Genomic DNA, 20,539 nt, shown 5'->3' on the forward strand with positions numbered 1-20,539 from the left:
TACATGGCTCGACTTCTAACCAGGCATGGTGCAGGTTGTTTTGTTTAGGGGCAGAAACAGGATTTCAAAAAGGCTTTCTCTACCTTACCACCCTTTCCCTACAAAAGGCAACGGCTTCTGAAGAGCAGTGAGAAGGGTTTCACAAAGCTCCCCCATCACAACATCTGGGTTTCCTTTCAGGATTTTTGAAAGGTCACTCAGATAACATTCCACTGTGGCTGACACAGCTCATTCATTTCCTAGTGCTCTTTTGCAGTACTGCCTTTACACAATAGGAAAGGCTGATCATACCAAACATATGTTTTCTAATTCTTTGGGCTGTGTGCCAACAAACAGTAGTGCCCTACTACAAGCAAGTGTAACTGACGGACGGATGAGGAAGAATGAAAGACTGACAAGCGCGGCAGCTAAGCACTGCCAAACTATTCATTCACTAATAAAAAGATGTAAGAGTTATTGCGGGAAACAAAATCCACTTACTGTTTCAATGTCAGTTACCATACCGCTATCATCATAACTTGTGAGAAAAAAAAAAGCTATTGCGTCGATTATTTTAATTAAGGGCTCTAGAACCAATTAGTTTAACTTGGCCAGAAAGTTCCTTTCATCTCTGCTTGTTTAGAACCTCTCTTTGAACATTTGGCCACTGTGATCTACACCAAAATTATTATTTATCAGACTAGGGTTTGACATCAGATACATCATGTTGCAAACCCCACAATGGATCCTTTTACCTAAGAAAAAAAACAACCCTAATCATGACTGCTGGGATAGGTTGGTTTGCCTGTTCTTCCAGGTGGTTATTGTAAAATCTTAAATAGTCCCTTCAACAATAGATGGGAACACTGACTGACAATGGCTTAAGAAAGAAAGGAAAGCTGCTATTTTGTAGATCAGCATCTTCTTAAAGAACATTAAAAATAATCAAACTTGAGGAATTAGGCTTCCAGCTGAAAGGCCTGTGTTTAAGGATGGCTTCAGGATCCTGAACCATGGGCTGAAAGAGTCGACATATACTTCAGAACTGATAAACATGTATATACTGAGACAGGGCACTAAGCTAGCTGACTCTTATAACACCCCACTTGGCTGAACTATGAGTATCTGATGTTTTGCTAAACTTAGACTTATCTGTTTCCTAGCTAGAGTTAAGATACAGGGAAAACAAGTCGCAGTCTGTGGGAAAGGTCAAAGGATAAAAATAAATACAATAAAAAGCAAGTCAGCACAGCAATTACACGTAATTAACACTTTCATGGATATACTACATGAGTCTGGGTATGTGTTAATTAAAGTACAGTTTTACTATGAAAAGAGACTCAGTAAAAGAGCAGCTTCTGGCTCTTCTGAGAACCATGTGGTGAGCACCCAGAGTCACAACTGCTGACTTAAGTGACAAAAATTAATTTTTACTACTATACTTGGGGGCAATGCTCCCTGCTCACTACACTCGCCATCGCCCCGTCTCTGAGGATAGGCAGCACCACCGGCTCTCCCTCAGCCACCAGGGAGGGGAGGTCTGGGCTAGGCTGAGGCATGGCAGCCCCAACATGCCCCCTTCTCCCCATCCCCTGGCCATCGGGCAGGGCAGAGGCTAGGCTGGCCCTGGCTCTCCCCACCCTACCACCTGGGCAGGCAAGTCTCTCCCAACTCCACCCTCTGGTCAGGCAGGAACCTCCTTTCCCTTCTCTGCAAACTGTACTTCAATTTGACCCCCCTGCCTTCATTCCTGCACTCACCATTCTCCCTAACCCCTCCCCACCCCACACTGCCTAACTCTACCCCCACCTCCTTCCTCCATTCCTACCATCCCCATCCCTCCCTAACCCTGCCCCCTCTGCACCCCCACACTGCCCATCCCCCTGCTCCATTCCTATATCCCCCTCAACTCCACCATTTCACTTTACCACACTGCCCATTCCCGCATACAGCCTATCCCCCTTTCTCCGTCCCTTCACACACCCCAAATCCGCTGCGCTGCCTGCCCCTCCCCCCAGGAGCACTAACAAGGTGAGCAGTACAGCCCTAGGCACCACAGCAGGAGCCACAGCCCACCCCCAGCTCAGCTTTTGCGCACAGGCCTCTTGGAGCAGCTTTGCTCCGTGGCAAGGCCAGGGAGCCCACAGCGGCTGCTTTGGAGAGCTGGGGAAGTGTCTGGGTGCAAGACCTGCCCAGCTCGTGTCACAGCGGGCCCAGGAGAGAGTGCCTGAGCCTGGGGCCGCACAAAGCCAAGGCACACAGCAGGCGCGTGGGCCAGGCAGGCTGGGGGCAGGGTTCAGAAGCAAACGGATGCTAAGGAAGCACGTGGAGACAGAGCTAGCCAGGAGAGTGCACCTGATCCCAGGCTGCACAGAACCAAAGTGAGTGGGCCGGGCAGGCTGGGGGCAGGGCCCAGAGGCAGGCAGATGCTGGTTCAGGGGGCATGTGGGGATGGAGCCCACACCATTTCACCGAGAAGTCACATGGTCAGGGCTCCTGCGGCTGCAGAGTGACATGCTGATACCATTCTGTCGTCCTGCAGAAAAAGTTTTCTTTAATATATAGAGAGATATTACTGCTACAGAGCCAGGATAGATAGCAGTGAGTGAGCTGGATTCTATTTTTCTTGTGAAACATCAACAGAACTGTTAACGCCACAAAAACAAAGCAATTCTCGAGGAGTAACCCAGGGCAGGTTTTCTGCAGAATTTCTATTATAGATGTGCAAGAAGAAAATAATTCACTCTAATTTAAAGATGCTGTGTTGAGTTTAGAAGTCCCGATAACACATGACATAAAACAGCTAAGACAGAGTTTTTCTAGCAGTTAGAAAGAAACCCCACCTTTTTCTTACAAGCTTGAGAATCTCAGAAGTTAATTCTCAATTTTTGGCTTGTTTTGTAGTTGAAGAGAAAAAGAAATATTTCACAAAAGTTAAGCTTTCAAATTTATCCAAATGATCTGCTATATTGTTGTATCATAGGAGTGATTTGGAAAGACTTCTGTTGGGATTCAAAAAAAAGTATGAACATTAGAAGCAGGAAGTCTGCCAAACAACTGGTGGAGCCACTAGATGATCAAGATGCTAAAGAAACATTCAAGGAAGACAAATTCTATTGTGGTGAACCAAAGTGAATTCTTTGCACTCATCTTCACTACCAAGAACGTGCAGGAGATTGTTAGCTGACAAATCTGAGGAACTGACACAGATAAATTAAATATTAATAAGTCGCCAGAACTGTATTTGCCCAAGTGTTCTGAAAGACCTCAAGTATGAAATTGTGGTTGACAGTCTTTACAATATGTTGAGAGAAGTAAGAGCAACAAGAGTGATATCATGGTGGGTGTCTGCTATAGACCACCAGATAGGAAGATGAGGTAGACAATGCTTTCTTGGGACAAGTAACAGAAGTTTCCAGATCATGGGCCCTCATTCTCATGGGAGATTTCTATCACCATAATGCCGGCTGAAAGAACAGCACAGCAGTGCACAGACAATCCAGGAAGTTTTTGGAGAATGTTGAGGACAACTTCCCAGCGCAAGTACTGGAAGAACCAACCAGGGCTATGCTCTTCTTGACCTGCTGCTCACAAACAGGGAAGTATTAGTAGGGTAAGTTGAAGAAGGTGGCAATCTGGATAGCAGTGATGATGAGATGGTTGAGTTTAGGATCCTGACAAAAGAAAGACAGGAGAGCAGCAGACTATGGACTCTGGACTTCAGAAAAGCAGGGTCTTTGACTCCCTGATGAGTCGGATCCCCTGGGAGGCCTATATGAGAGGGCTTACAAGTCCAGGAGAGCTGACTGTATTTTCAAGAATACTTATTGAGGGTATTTGGGAACATACCATCCCAAAGTGCAGAAAGAATAGCAAATATAGCAAGCATTCACTTTGGCTTAACAGTGAAATCTTCAGTGAGCTTAAACACAAAAAGGAAGCCTACAAGAGGAGGAAACTTGGACAGATTACTAGGAAAGAGTATAAAGATATTGCTCTAATATGAAAGTGTATAATCAGGAAGGCCAAAGTACAACTGGAGTTGCAGTTAGCAAGGGATGTGATGGTAACCAGGAGGGCTTCTACAGGCATGTTACCACCAAAACAAAAGTTGGGGAAAGCGTGGAATCCTTACAGAATGTGGAAGACAACCTAGTGACAAATGATATGGAAAAAGGTGAAGAAGTTCCCCCCCTTTAGTCTTCACAGAAAAGAGAAAGGGGATCAGGAACAGTCAACATGGATTCACTAAGGGCAAGTCATGCCTGACCAACTTCATGGCCTCCTATGATGAGATAACTGTCTCTGAATAGGGGGAAGGTGGTGGACATGATATGCCTTGACTTTAGCAAAGCTTTTGATACAATCTCCCACAGTATTCTTGCCTGCAAATGTAAGACGTATGGCACAGATAAATAGACTATAAGGCGATTAGAAAGTTGGCTAAATCACTGGACTCAATGAGTTGTGATCAATGGCTCCATGTCCAGTTCACAGTTGGTATCAAGCAGAATGCTCCAAGAGTCAGTCCCAGGACCTGTTTTGTTCAACATCTTCAATAATGATTTGGATGAGAGGATGATTTGCACCCTCAGCAATTTTGCAGATGACACTAAGATGGGGGGAAGGTAGGGATAGGGTCCAGAGTGATCTACACAAATTGGAGGACTGGGCAAAAAGAAACCTCATGAGATTCTGCACTTAGGGCAAAAGAATCTCCTATGCTGCTACAGGCAGGGACTGACTGCCTAAGTGGCTGTTCACATGGGGATTACAGAAGCTGAATATGAGTCAACAGTGTTTCCTCATTGCCAGGAAGGCTAATGGCTTATTGGGCTGCATTAGTAAAAGCACTGCCAGCAGATCCAGGGAAGTGGTTATTTCCCTCTATTCAGCACTGGTAAGGACATATCTAGAGTATTGCGTCCAATTTTGGGCCTCACATTACAGAGAAGATGTGGACAAATTGGAGAGAATCCAGTAGATGGCAATAAAAATGATTAGGGGGCTGGAGCACATGACTTATGAGCAGAGGTGAAGGAACTTAGCTTATTTAGTCTGCAGAAGAGAAGAACGAAGGGGATTTGACCGCAGCCTTCAATTACCTTAAGGGAGTTCCAAAGAGGATGGAGAGAAGCTGTTCTCAGTGGTGACAAATGACAGAACAAGGAACAATGGCCTCAAGTTGCAATGTGGGAGATCTAGGTTGGATATTAGGAAAAACTATTTCACTAGGAGGGTGGTGAAGCACTGGAATGGGTTACCGCGGGAGGGTGGAAGGGAGTGGAATCTCCACCCTGAAGAGGTTTTTAAGGCCAGGCTTGACAAAGCCCTGGCTAGAATGATTTAGTTGGGGTTAGTCCTGCTTTGAGCAAAGGGTTGGACTCAATGACCTTCTTATAGCTCTTCCAACCCTAATCTTCTATGATTTTTATGATAGGCAACCTATCACTTAACAAAGCCTCTGTGCCACATGTCTGGAAAATAACTAATGTAAAATAAATGATCCTAGTAATTACAGGCCCATAAGCCTATCTTCAGTATCAGGGAAACTGGATGAAAGGATAATGGAGAACAGAATTAACAAACTCAGATGAACATGATATGCTGGGGAAGAGTCAACACAGCTTTTGTAAAGGAAATTATGCCTAATCAGTCTACTCACATTCTTTCAGGCTGCTAGTAAGAACGTGGACAAGGGTGATCCAGCTGATAAAGTATACCTGGACACTCAAAGACATTGATGAGGACCCTCATTTTAGGCTCTTAAGCAAAATAAGCAGTCATGGGATAAGAGGAAAGGTCCTATCATGGATCAGTAACTGGTTAAAAGACAGGACACAGAGGATAGAAATAGGTGGTCAACTTTCACAGTGAAGAGTGGTAAACAGTGGGATCCCAAGGAGCTGTACTGGGATCTGTGCTGTTCAACATATTCATAATGATTGTTAAATGGGAGTAAACACTACGGTGGCAAAATCTGCAGAGGATACAAAATTACTCAAGATAGTCAAGTCCAAATCTGACTACAAAATTACAAACAGATCTCAAAAATACGTGACAAAATGGGAGATGAAACCCAATGTTAATAAATGCAAAGTGATGGACATTGGAAAACACAATCCCACTACATTCAGAAATAGGCAAGAGTCTAAATTAGCAGTTACCACTCAAGAAAGAGATCTTGGAAACATTATGGATAGTTCTCTGGAAATATCAGCTCAATATCCTGTGGCAGTGAAAAAAGCTATCAGAGTATTAGGAGCCATTAGGAAAGGGACACATAGTAAGACAGAAAATACCATAGTGCCACTTTATAAATCCATAGTATGACCACACTTGAAATACTGTGTGCAGTTCTTTTTTTATCCCAAAAATATATTAAAATTAAAGAATGTACAGAGGAGGGTGTGATGAATAGGAGGGGTGCTGTCCTTTTCTGGCATCCCAGCATTAGACAAATAAAGGGTTAAACTCAAGTAGCTAGGAGTTGTTAGCAGGAAGCTCGGAGAGCCAATGGGAGAAGGTGTTGAGATTTGAATTCGAAGGAACCCTGCTTGCTTTTTTTTTTCTTTGTGTGAGTTTAAGACAGGACCTGGGGAAACAAGATGAATTGAACCAGGCAGAGATTACTGGACATGGAAATAGACTGGACCATGAACCACGGATATGCCCACAAAAGCTCATCACCTATTAAACCATCTTGTTAGTCTTTAAAGTGCTACACAGTCCTGTTTTTTGTTTCAGCTGCACCAGACTAACACAGCTACATTTCTACCACTATTCTGAGTAGATAGTGAATGTCTATTTAGATATTATCAGGTTATTTTGCTTGCTTTGTTGTTTGGTTAAACTTCTCTGTGCTAAGTCTATGCAAACCTCTCCCCCGCCCCCATACACTGTAACTTTAAGCTGAATCACAAGGATGAAATTCTCTGAGTTTTAATTTGGTCTTTTCTCAGTTGTTTAAAATCACTTAGCAACCAAGTATGCTTTACCAAGTAAGTCTTTTTGTTATGTTAATAAAATCACCTTTTTAAGGCTATGATTTGATTCTTGTGTCCAGGGAGGTAATAGGAGGTCTGTGTATAAATGGATTAAAAAAAGAATTAAATAAGTTCATGTAGGATGGGCCCATCAATGGCTGTTAGTCAGGATGGTATGGTATACAACCTCATGCTCTGAGGCCTGGTCTACACTACAGTGGAAGATCTAATTCAGATACACAACAATTACATAGTTGGAGTCAACGTATCTTAAGTTGTGTTTCCATGCTATCCACACAGTAGGAGGTCAACAGGAGCAAATGCTCCATCAGCTTCCCTTACTCCTCATGAGGAGCAGGAATACTGGCACTGATGGGGACGTCCTCTGAGTTTGATTTAATAGGTCTTCACTAGACCTCCTAAATCAAACCTCAAAAGATTGACCTTAGCAGCGTTGATCTTCTGTGTAGTGGACACATGGCCTGAGTGTCCCTAAACTCTTGATTGTGTGGATCTGGGACTGGACCACAGAGGATAGATCATTCAATTGTTCATTCCTTGGGAGCACCTGGCAATGAACACTATTGGAAGACAGGATATTGGGCTAGATCAAGGGTGGGGAAACTCAGGCCCAGGGCCGGATGTAGCTCCTGGCTTGCCTTGATCCAGTCCTGGAGGCTCAAGGCTCCCCCACCCAGCACTGGAGATCCTGCACCTACTGTGGGATGGGAGCACTCAAAATCTACTAGTCTTGTGCCCCATTATGCTCTGGTGTGCGTGGGGAATGTGGGAGTGTCCTTTTCCTTCTCAGTCGGGGACCACATTTTTGTTTGGTTTGTTTTTATTTTTGTTTTTTTTTCTTCTCACTTGTGTGTGGCCCCCAACTGATTTTTCTATTGGTCAGTGGCTCCCGATGCAAAAAAGGTTCCTGCCCCTGGGCTAGATGGACCACTGGTTTGACCCAATATGCTTGTTCTGATGTACTATATTAAACATGAGATGTTGAAACATTTTCTAGAGCATATGTTTGTACAAACTAAAGAACTACTTTGGATTCATCAAAAAAGCAAACACGAATGGCAGCTACTCAGTCTCTCTCTCACCTCTGCAAAGTTTGAAGTGCTTTCTTGTGCAATTTGTCTTGAGAGCATTTCAGGGTGGCTGCAGGACAAGACACACATGGTTATTTAACAGTTAGATAGAGAACACTTACAATAAATTTTAATATGTTAACATACAACAGCAGAAGGATATTAGTGCTTGTATGTCACGCTCTGACAAAACCAGTTTTGCTCTTAGAGAAAAACGATAACAGATCTTTTAAAATATTTTTGGGGTTTTTACAAGTAATTTTCCTCCCCCCATTTAAAAAAGGCCTTTCTGTGACTAAAATATTTTTGTTTACATAATACACATAATTTAAAGGCTTTTTAAAACTACAGAAATTGAAACCAGACTCTTGGCCCTGGCTGCTATGTACTAATAGCATACAAGGGGGAATATCAGGGATAGAGCCAGATTCTCAGCCAGTGCAGCAGTCTTTCTGACCTTCCTGCAAATCCTTAGGCTGCTTCAAGTTATGCTAAGCTTGGCTTCGGTCCCCAGTTGCCTCCTGCACTTTCTCTTCAGCTGCACCAATATGAACTCAGCAAAGCTAAGGATCTGCCCCATTAGGCTCTAATTTCTATCTGTAAAGCAATTCTAAAAAAGGTAAAATGGAAATATTCAAGATTCTTATAATGCCAGTTAGGAAAAGATAAAGTTAGGGAGCCCTGTAAGAGGGAAGCAGAAATGGATGGAAGATTGAAAAGAGGGTATGGCTTGTGAATGTAATTCATTGTTATTGGATACTGAATAAAAGGATATGCAAACTAATTAGGGAAGCCTGGTTTTCTGAAAACATCTGTCAAGGGCATATGACAGCATTGTTCTGTATTAAGCAGCCTAGATCATATTGCTTTTCAATCTTCATAATTAATAAGGAGGTTATATCTTATTCCAAATGCTACTGATCAATACTGCCAAGAGGAGATTAGTGTTTAGTGAATAATAAAACCTCAATGTATGAGTTTATCTGACTCAACATGCCTCAAGTTGATAGAAGTGGCAGGAACAAATGATTGACTGACATAATGCAAGGAAAACACATTATTCATTAAAAGTAAAGGAAAATACGAGCACTCTCAAGAGTTCACTAGAAAAACAGAGGATTCATGCTCATATAAAAATGTAGAGAAAGTTTCTTCAGATTCTCCCAGATCAAATGTGCCATTGAATGAAAAGCACATCACCATTACCACCAGTGAATTTGGTAATATTGCAAAGTCAAGTCACAGGGGAGTAACAGCGTTAGTATTTAAGTTGCCACAGTCAAGGGCACCATTTTGGGAGAGCAGGGGGAGCAGTAGCTATGTGCACTGGGATAAGGCTTGTTTTTCCTCCCATTTCCCTGAGTATTAGGGATCAAGGGGAAAGTATTTAGATTCTGTGAATTACTCCTCTGCCCCTCCCTTCACCAGCCAGGAGTGAGAGGCATGCATAGAATCCAAGTTCTTTCCCCTCGTTCCCTGATATTCAGGGGAATGAGAAGAAAAGTAAACTGTGTCTCGGTAGGCATGGCTGTTCTGCCCCCCACTCGCTCTGAAATACACCCTTGGCCATAGGACAGCTTGTTGTTTTTTCAGATACAAATTAACAAATTTATTTGGGCATAAGCTTTTGTGGGTAAAAAACCACTTTGCCAGATGCACAGAGTGGAAATTACAAAGGGGTTGGACCTCTGAAAACAGGTACTCTCCGGTCCAGCAACAGCTGTGGTCTGGCAGGACCATGAATGCTCCTGGACCATGAATGCTCCTGGACCAGAAAACCCAGAAGCCTAATGGTAGGAGAGCCAGCAACCTGACCAGGGGCAGTGGAACCAAAGCCCCACAAAAGTGCTGGGGCCGGGTCAGAGAACCCCAGCAGCCTGCGGCAGCACAGGACCAGATGACAAAGAAACTTGGCCACGTGTGGCAGTGTGGTGACGGAGAATCCCAGGAGCCAGTGGTAGCGAGGAGCTGGGGAAATCTGGCCACCCCCAGCAATACGGGGCCAGGGAACTGTGGCAGCACGGGGTTGGAGAACCCTGGATACCCATGACAAGTCAAAGCAGGGGGACTGGTGGCAGCAGGGTAGACATGCCTGCTGGGGGTGGAAATAGAGGGGGCCAGAGGCAGAGAGCTGGCTGGCTCAGGGCTGCTGGCAGGGGACACCACCCCTGGTCTGGAAAAATCTCTAATTCAGGACCTGTCAGGTCCTGATGTTGCCAGACCAGGGTGGTCCAACCTGTACCAACTTATCGAAAGAAGGGTGGTTCTTGTCAAGTGTAGGACCAGTTCAATCAGGGTGGATGTGGCTCACTCCTATCAAGAAACGTAACATACCAAAACTAATAGAAGAACACTTTAACCTCCCTGGACACTCAGTAATGGATTTAAAAGTAGCCATCCTTCTACCAACAAAACAAAACAAAACAAAACAAAACAAAACAAACCCCTTCAAAACTAACAACAAAACAAAAAACAACAACAACAAAAAACAGCAGGGCTGCAATTCATCTGCAAATTTAACACTATCAAATTAGGGACTGAATAAGAATTTAGAAAGATTCTTTCATTACAAAGACAATTTTCCCCGGTCTTCTTATTCACACCACCCCATCAATTGTTGAGAGTGAGCGGCATCCACCCTGCCTGGCATGACTTTATTAACTAAAACTGGTCCTACAGTTGACAAGAAACTCCCTTCTTTTGATATGCTAGTACAGATATATATCCCTACTTCTGTAATTTCCACTCCAAACATCGGACAAAATGTTTTTTACCCATGAAAGCTTATGCCCAAATAAATCTGTTAGTCTTTAAGGTGCCAAAGGACTCCTTGTGGTTTTTGCAGATAAGGATTAATACAGCTCTTTCTCTGAGACATAATTTAGTTCTTTTTAACATCCATTTCAACCTAGAGCAGTATCTATCAGTCTTCAACACCCAAAAATTACAAAAAGATCTAGCAGTGATGATGCCATACATCTTGAAAGACAGGGACTTGATAAGAAAATTGAAGCTGCTGCTGCTAACCACGTAGGCTCTAATGAAGCACAAAATGAACAGTTTAAAGAAATGACTGGAATACTGCACCCTGGATATCCCTCTCCACACAGACTGAAAGGAAAGTAGAGACACAGAAAAAAAAATATCAGAGAAAAAATGAAAAAGCTCACCATGGACATTTTATGCAAAATCGTTGATGAAACATAAACAAATCATCTCATAATGGCTACAAGCATCTACGCAGGAAAATGAAGTGTTCTTAATGCCACTGATTATACATCCCTTAGAAAAAACACCAAATATTGTGTCCAAGTTGCTAGATATGCTAACCCAAGAAGGCACAGCAAAGTGTGACAAGGAGGAATTCTACTATTTGTTACAAAGAAATAAAATGAAAAATTCTAGAGAATTTACCAGGCAGTAACATCCTAAACTTCTCTTTTGTGGCTGTTCAGCATTCCATTCATACTCCATTTTAAAAGGGGGTGTTACATACCAAAATATATTGAGAGAGTTCAGAAATTCTTCCATAAGCATCAACCTCACATTTAATTAACTGAGAAGTAAGGATTGATGTCTCAACTATCCAAGGACATTTTGTGGAATTTTTGAAAATTATAGTTCAGCTCTTCAGCTGTTACAAATTGATGTAGCTCCATTGGCTTCAGTATAATTATGCTGATTTATACAAAAGCTGGAAATCTGGCCCTATCTCTCTGCATTTGCATCCTACTACCATAAGCATGCTGAGATGTGTGCTGACAATGAAGACTTTTGATCAAAACATACCATGCACTTTATTCAATGAGAGACTGCACAGAAAGGGACTAAATATCCAAAAACTATTGAAGATGGTTGACAGATTACAAACTGGTGATAAAACTATTACAGTCTCAGTGGAAATGCAGCTTGATTTAATTAAGATACAGGGTTTCAATGAAGATCTGGCCTTTTAGAGCTTAAGTATTACAAAATTCAATGGGATTTAGGCTCCTAAAAGCTAGATTTTCTAAAGGTATTATGACATCTAAATATTTTTGAAATCTGGTGCTGAGTCACTTTTGCAAAGAGGATGCAAGTGCCTCAGGCCTTAGTTTGGTGCACTTATACAACAGCCCAAATTCTTCTTATCATATATCAAATATGAAATAATTACTGATTACTGTGATCTGAGATTACTGATCCACAGATGAGGAAATCAGGATTAGTTCACTAATAAGCAATGCCTACAGCAATATTAGTTTGTGCTCTGCATATACTAACTGTACACTGTTCTTATGGCTAGCTAGGGAAACATTTTCATCTCCATTCCAGATTTGTGACATTGTATCCAAAACTCCAAACACACACACACACTCTTGGAATGAGTGGATGGTCTGGAAAAACCAGAGAAGATTAAGGATTAACTAAGGTATGTTGGGGGCAGGTATAAAGAGCATTTGCATTACAGTATTTTTTGCACTTGATGATTTTTCCCCTTGCAAGGCGTTAGTTAAACTCAAACCACCTTTCCTTGTCTTACATGAATTCTGCATGAGAACCAAGAAAGACAACGCTGGCACACAGACAGTGACAAAACTGGAACAGCGAGAGGAAAAAAAGTAACATATAAGAGGGTGGCTCTTATATGTATAGAGATTTTTTTGAAGATTATTAAAAAATACTAGAAAATGTTTTAATTGTATTCAAAATTATTCTCTTATCCACCTCCTGCAAAGAAACAGTCATGCTATAAAGCAGAAAGTGTCACAAGGCACCAGATTTAGTTTTGAATGTCCCTGGATTACTGGATATTGCTAACTATTGATAAAGTAGAAATTTAAAAAAGAAAGCCTAATTTTGGTCAGCAAATGTCTACCATTCTACCAAAACTTTCTAACAAAAGTTGTCAAGTGACTTTGAAACAATGTATTAATTAGCACTTGATGTGCTGTAGCAAACAGAAGTCAATGGGAATGGAAAGTTATGGAAGTTTATGTTTATATATATATATATATATACACACACACACACACACACACACACACACTTCCATAACTTTATATATACACAGATTTTGTGTGATCAGTGTAAATACATACAAAAACAGATTTAAGATTTCACAATATGAAACATGGGGTTTATATTGGGGACTGATTCTCCTCCTGTCTTCCCCTTCAATATCTGCTTTATCTCAATGATAAATATTTTACTCTTCCCATGGCAATAAAAAATTCTTCTCAGTATAGATTTGGAGTTTGGGGTTAAAATACCAAATATATATGTATTTGGAAACAAGCATGTTATAAAGAGATTGAATCCATTTTATTTAGAGAAGATAAGGTCCAGGAGGGAAATTTGCTGGACACCCCCACTAAACAATTAGCCCTGCCTAGTTTAAGACTTGGGACAAGTCTACACTGGCAACATTACTGCACAGTAAATCATCTTCCAGAACTGTAACTCCCAAGGTGTCCCCACTGGCAAGGCACTTAGTGCACACTAAGTCTTCTGTTGCTGCATTCTGGACACACAATGGCGGCTTCCCTGTGAGCAGTGCTCTAACTACCAGCACTTCACATCTGCCAGTGTAGGCAAAGCCTAAAAGTATGAGGCATGAAAGGCAGAAATGCCACCATTTCATGATGAAATACAGAGGCTAAATTGGACACAAGTGCAGAGCTAATGTAATGAAGGTTAAGTGTTTATTTAATAAACAAGTTTGGTGTAGATCAGAACATTCCTGAACATGGTTAGCCTCTTGAACACTCAGAGAAGACATGGTTCCAGAAGAGAAAGCATTAAAACTCACACTAATGCTCCTTATATACTGAGCGATATAGTGTAGTCCAACAGACTCCTCTTTGGCTTCATTTGTCAGAAACTCTTTAATAAAGCATCAGTACAGAGAATAATCATTTTACTATTTATTTACTTAGTAATCTATTTTAAAAGTCTGTTTGAAAATTGATTCAGGGATCTCGTACAATCTTAGAGACAATTAAACATAATCTGGGCATGATGTCTTGAGGAAGTAGGCCGCTATGTAAGACTCAAATGTTTTAAAGGACTTTAGAAAATAAGAGAAAGTACAAGTTGCTCAGGATGTAGGTCTATTGACGTGAACCTTCCAGGAGCAACTGCTTTGGGGCAGTGAAACAGAGAAGGAACTCTGTTAGGGTATGTCTACACTACCCTCCTAGTTCGAACTAGGAGGGTAATGTAGGCATACCGCACTTGCAAATGAAGCCCGGGATTTGAATTTCCCGGGCTTCATTTGCATAAGCGGGGCGCCGCCATTTTTAAAACCCCGCTGGTTCGAACCCCGTGCAGCGCGGCTACACGGGGCACGAACTAGGTAGTTCGAACTAGGCTTCCTAGTTCGAACTACCGTTACTCCTCATTCCACGAGGAGTAACAGTAGTTCGTGCCCCGTGTAGCCGCGCTGCACGGGGTTCGAACCAGCGGGGTTTTAAAAATGGCGGCGCCCCGCTTATGCAAATGAAGCCCGGGAAATTCAAATCCCGGGCTTCATTTGCAAGTGCGGTATGCCTACATTACCCTCCTAGTTCGAACTAGGAGGGTAGTGTAGACATACCCTTATATATTATCAACCTCTTTGGAGGGGGGGCAGTTGCCCATTGGATCAGAGAATCACCGTGACTTCTACTACTGAACAGCACAGAAATATTTGATGAAGTTGCTCTGCCATGGTGTGGTGTGCTGCATCAGTATGCACAAAGCACTACCACACCCAAGATTAGCACTTTTCTGTGATCTGCGCTACTGCCCACAAGGACAATAAACAAACTGGCCTAACCCTAAGCAACTCTAAGATTGCACATTAATGGCATGGCCAAACTGGTCAGTATGCCTGAAGTTCAAGGGTAAACTAAAAGCTGTTCCTAGACGTGAACCTGATGAAAAACAGAACTAAAAGCTCTTCCTGCACTCCACGTAATGGGCCTTAGAGCATGTCAAACCTTCATATGCCAAACCTGCAGAACCTACTTATAATTAAAACATAATGCTCAGTGCTTACATAACTCCTTTCCCGTTCAAAGCTTTCACCGTGCCCTGGAAGGGTACATAAGTATTACAGTATTTTAATGAGGGAGAAAGAGAGGCACAGAGAAGTTAAATGACTTGCTTAAATCCACAGAGGGAGTGATGTTTAAGCCAGAAGATGAACTTACTAATGTGAAAATAGATGAAAAGGGGGGTTTTGTTATATAAATTAACACTTGAAAAAATTATAACAAATGTTCAATTCAAGCACCCAAATTTTTTTAGCCGTAATAAATGGACCTCTCCAAATCAGTAGGAAATCTGAGCAGTCTGTTTTTGTACTTCAGCATAAAAATTCCATGTGGTTTATCACAGCACATGGTGTTCAGAGAGCAAGTGAATATTCCCCAGTGGCCTAGGAATTCCATTACCGTATTTTCCATGATCAGTCAGAGTTTCAACAATGTCTTTAATACATTGCTTACACTGAAAACATAGCATAGCTGCTTTATAAACAATATTTACCATCAGTAGCCTGAAGACTGTATGTCAGACCCAAGGCCAGGTATCCCTTAGCCAGAAATTCTCCAGCATCCTCTCCTAGGTCTATCACCATCTTGGCGAAACATTCCCCTTCTTCCAGCTGTAAGGAAAAGAGAGCATGAAAAAAGCCAATTACTTGCCTCGTGCCTACTCCAAAAAGACTGTGTGTCATTACAGATGACCAGAGAGTTGTTAGAGTTATCTGCATCTGTTAATCTATTTGTATGCATCATTCCCTTAAAAATAAAGGCTTTTTTTTTTAAAAAGTGAACACCGTATTTCACAAACAGAAGATGAGGGCTCTGTTGCAGACAGCTTACAAACTAGGCTTGGGCAGATACAATTCAAGGGATAACACTGAAGTTCAATACCATATGGCAGTGGTCTCCACTCTTTTTACACCCAAGATCACTTTTTAAATCTCAGAACAGGCGAAGATCTACCGCCCCACCCCTTCCGTGAAGCCCCGCCCCTTCCGTGAAGCCCCGCTCTCTCTATTCTCCTCCTGTCCATCACTTGCTATCCCCAGCCCTTACTTACACACTCTGATAAACAGTTTATTTTTAAATTATGCGATACATAAAATTAAAATCACGTGTTTATAGTTACAAAATAAATGGTCTGTTTTTTATTCATGATATTTAAATCTAAAATGAAGCATTTATAATTATATATTTTGTGGGGACAGAGTTCTGCAGCTGGGGGTAGGGGAGAGGGAACAGGGTTCTGCAGCAGGGGACAGGGTGCCAGTGGGGACAGGCTTCTGCAGCTGGGGACAGGGTGCCAGTGGGGACAGAGTTCGGGGAGTGGGGACGGGAATGGGGACAGAGTTCTGTAGCTGGGGACAGGAGAGTGGGGACAGCGTTCTGTGGCTGGGGAGTGGGGTGCCAGTGGAGGCGGAGAGTCCCCTGCATCTCCCTCCTCCCAGGATTCTCCCCTCCCCCCAGGGAAACCAGCCCGTGCCTGCCCCGGGGCCGACCCCACACGGCGCAGGGAAGCCCCGAACGCACCTGCCCCGAGGCCAACCAGTGCAGGGAAACCCCGCGCGCGCTTGCCCCGGCGCCAACCCCCCCGCGCAGGGAAGCCCCACGTGCACGCACCTGCCCAGGGAGCCGACCCCGCCCCGCGCAGGGAAGCCCCGCATGCTTGTCCCGGCACCAACCCCCCCCTGCGCAGGGAAGCCCTGCACGCACGCCTGCCCCGGGGCCAACCCCCCCCCCACGCGCCTCCTGCGGGGCTGACTCACCCCTCCTTGAGGTAAGTAGTGGGGCTTCTCGAGGGTGGGAGGGAAATGGGGGCGGGGCAGACAGGACGCCTCGCGAGCAACTGGTCGAGGCCTCGCGATCGACCAGTAGCTCGTGATCGACCTGTTGGTGACCACGCCATATGGGGATATCATCTGGGAGCAATTAGTATTGGTGGGGTTTGTGAAACGAATAAGTTTTAAGGAGGGCTATGACCAAGAAGGATGCAACTTGAAGCACAACAATGTAGGAGGGATCCAGCGGTGAAAGAAGCTACAAAGATGAGAACAGAAAGAATAAACGAAACAAGTGATATGGCTGGACAGAATTTAAGATTAAGGAAGCTAATAGGAGGAGAGGACAAGAGAGACATAAGAAGACAGTCTTGCCAAGGCATGAAGGTAAGAACAAGAAGCTTGCATTTCATGTAGGAAAGAACCAGGAGAAGGGATCAGTCAGACAAAAAGACAGATAAGGGATTCTCTGGGGGAGACGTGGAGAAAAGAATGAAAAGGAAGATGATCACAGCAGCAGTAGTCTAAATAAAATGGACTTGGAAGTTAGATGAAGAAATTTTAGCTTCTGAGATGCTTATGAACTGGTCCCTATACTTCGCTATTCAAGCTTTCACAAATCCTTTTTTTTTTGCACTGTTCAGCCACTGCCACTTCTGCTGTGACAGTCCCTCACCATTCCTCCACTATTCTTAGGGAGTCTGAAAATCTGCAAACTGGTCATTTACGTCAACATTCACTAGGCCTCAGCTCTCAAACACAATTGGTTCCCAATGCATTCCAGGTAGAGAACTTACTCACTACAGATTTTACAGATACATCGGCTGACACTCTGGGTTTGTCTAAATAAACCCTTAGTTTGTGACAAGCTGAAGTGTGAATCAATCCCACACTACCGTGTTATGCACTAAGAGTACGTCTACACAGCAGCATTATTTCAGAATAACTGATGTTATGCTGAAATAACGGATGCGTCTACACTACAAGCCTTTATTTCGACATAATGTCGAGCTGGAGGACTTCTTACTCTGACTCATGATAACCCTAATTTTAAAAGGAGTAAGGGAAGTCAAAGGAAGAGTGTTCTTCCTTTGACTTCCTGCTGTGTAAACAGTACCAAAAGTCAAAATAAGCTATTTCGACTTAAGCAACACAATTGACGTAGCTGAAGTTGTGTAGCTTATTCAGACTTACACCCTTTGGGAATGTCAATACAGCAGGGCTAATCTACACAGGAGGGCTTAACTCAAAATAAGCTATGCAAATTGAGCTATGTCTATTGTGTAGCTTATTTCAAAATAGCTTATTTTGAAATTGGGAGCATCTACACAGCACTTATTTCACAATAGAGAACTCTTCCTCTGACTTCCATTACTCCTCATTCAATGAAGATTACAGAAGTTGGAGTAAGAAGTCCTCCAGCTTGACAGTATTTCAATGTTATTTCAAAATAAAGATAATTATTTTGCTGTATAGATGTACCCTAAGTGTCCAGATGGACCCTGTGGTGGTGTTCTCTGATCTAGCCCAATTTGAAATGGATGTAAATAAAAACACTCTAGAAAAATGTTAGTGCGCGGAAGAAGGTCTTGCATGGACACTTGGACTACGTCATCATGGATAATTCTCTGAAGACGTCCACGCAGTGTGCAGCGGCAGTCAAAAAAACAAACATGATGTTAGGAATCATTAAAAAAGGGATAGAAAATAAGATGGAGAATATCTTATTGCCCTTATATAAATCCATGGTACACCCACATTTAGAATACTGCGTACAGATGTGGTCTCATCTCAAAAAAGATATACTGGCATTAGAAAAGGTTCAGAGAAGGGAAACTAAAATGATTAGGGGTTTGGAACGGGTCCCATATCAGGAGAGATTAAAGAAACTAGTACTTTTCAGATTGGAAAAGAGGAGACTAAGGGGGTATGATAGAGATCTATAATATCATGAGTGGTGTGGAGAAAGTGAATAAGGAAAAGTTATTTACTTGTTCCCATCATATAAGAACTAGGGGCCACCAAATGAAACTAATGGGCAGCAGGTTTAAAACAAATAAAAGGAAGCTCTTTTTCACACAGCACATAGTCAATCTGTGGAACTCCTTGCCTGAGGAGGTTGTGAAGGCTAGGACTGTAACAGGGTTTAAAAGAGAACTAGATAAATTCATGGAGGTTAAGTCCATAAATGCCTATTAGCCAGTATGGGTAAGGAATGGTGTCTCTAGCCTCTGTTTGTCAGAGGGTGGAGATGGATGGCAGGAGAGAGATCGCTTGATCATTACCTGTTTGATTCACTCCCTACGGGATACCTGGCATTGGCCACTGTCAGCAGATGGGGTACTGGGCTGCACAGACCTTTGGTTTGACCCAGTATGGCCATTCTTGTATTCTTATGTCTATACTGCAATGCTATTTCGGGGATACCAGAGGCAACCCAAAATAGCTATACGACGTCTAAACAGAAAGCCTGTTATTTCGAAATATAACAGGCTCGCTATTCCGACATCCCTGTAAACCTCATTCCATGAGGAGTAAGGGAGATTTTGGAATAGCAAATTACAAAATAACCTCTTTCAAAATTGACTCGGAGTAAGTTATGCAATTTGCGTAGCTTAAATTGCATATCTTATTTTGAGCTATCAGTATAGTATAGACACACCCTTGGTGCATAGCAGGCTAACACAGGATACATTCACATCCTGGTCTGCCATGGATTAAGTGTTCATGTTTGCAAACTCTGTTAGAAGGATCCAAGAGAGAAAACAGACACAGCAGGGCTAGGTGGCAGATGAGACTGGGGAGAAATGATGAACCAATCTATTTTCACTCAGCTGGTAGGGATCATGGACCAAGCTTGTGTACAAGCTATCGAGCTATCGCCAGTGCTAGGAAGCCTGGAGGCATAGAATCTGAGTACAGCCCCTCAAAAGGCATTACCAAAAACAAACTAAATAGTGATCCCTACCTCCTTGTGCGAGGAGCGACAAGAGGTTAAACATTTTAGCTGTGGAACCTCAATACAACACCTGGCAAAGAAAAAAAGTCCTGGGACATCAGCTTACAGGCAGCAGTCTGAATTTAATTTTTCTTTCCTCCTCCTCTTTTTATTTTTAGTTCTCTTAGAAGCAAGTGGGATCTGTGCCTGAAATCTGTTCTGTTACAGTCTCTAAGGTGCCCAGAAATGAGAGACAGACACAGATACACAGAGTCTCTTCCACATGCTCCCCATTGAACAGGGAAAGAAGAGAGCAACAGCATCAGAATAGGACTACAATCAGCAAGGGTAAAACCAGGAAGGTGAAAAATGACAGGAGGTGAAAAACAAAGAGCCCCAGAGGTACATTAAAGGACTGTTAACTCTCACACTGTATTGTGTCATTATTTGTTAGAGGGAGTTTGGATGACTGGCGAACTCCTCCTCTGGGCCACAAGGAAGCAGACACAGCTCTCAGAGAAATATGTTAGTTGCCAAGCTGTGAACAGCCACTGATAATATAATGATCTGAGTTATCCCCCAGCTCCTGCATCTTCTTTGATGGAAGCTGAACCGTTGTTAGCAGTATAACTCTGAGAGATGTTTTCCCTGAAATAGGAAGTGTCTGTTCTAGCAAACCAAGTGATTTGACCAGAACTTTTGATGCGTACTTGAGCCAAGCCCATGGGTGCACTGAGAAGGGTGGGGGGACAGCAGA

At 42.8% G+C, this 20,539-nt stretch overlaps 1 protein-coding gene across 2 annotated transcripts in view; it reads right to left on the bottom strand.

The window, feature by feature from the left end:
* TTC7A (tetratricopeptide repeat domain 7A) overlaps positions 1 to 20,539 on the bottom strand; it is a 232,374-nt gene that overhangs the window by 127,126 nt on the left and 84,709 nt on the right. For both annotated transcript variants that reach the window (XM_006125491.4, XM_075925403.1), the window contains 2 exons: positions 15,569 to 15,686; positions 8,069 to 8,126 (listed from right to left, as the gene is read on the bottom strand). In XM_006125491.4, the coding sequence (XP_006125553.2) occupies positions 8,069 to 8,126; positions 15,569 to 15,686 (176 nt within the window). The remainder of the gene's footprint in view (positions 1 to 8,068; positions 8,127 to 15,568; positions 15,687 to 20,539) is intronic.

The sequence above is a fragment of the Pelodiscus sinensis genome, chromosome 3 (assembly GCF_049634645.1).
Source record: "Pelodiscus sinensis isolate JC-2024 chromosome 3, ASM4963464v1, whole genome shotgun sequence".
NCBI lineage: Eukaryota > Metazoa > Chordata > Testudines > Trionychidae > Pelodiscus > Pelodiscus sinensis.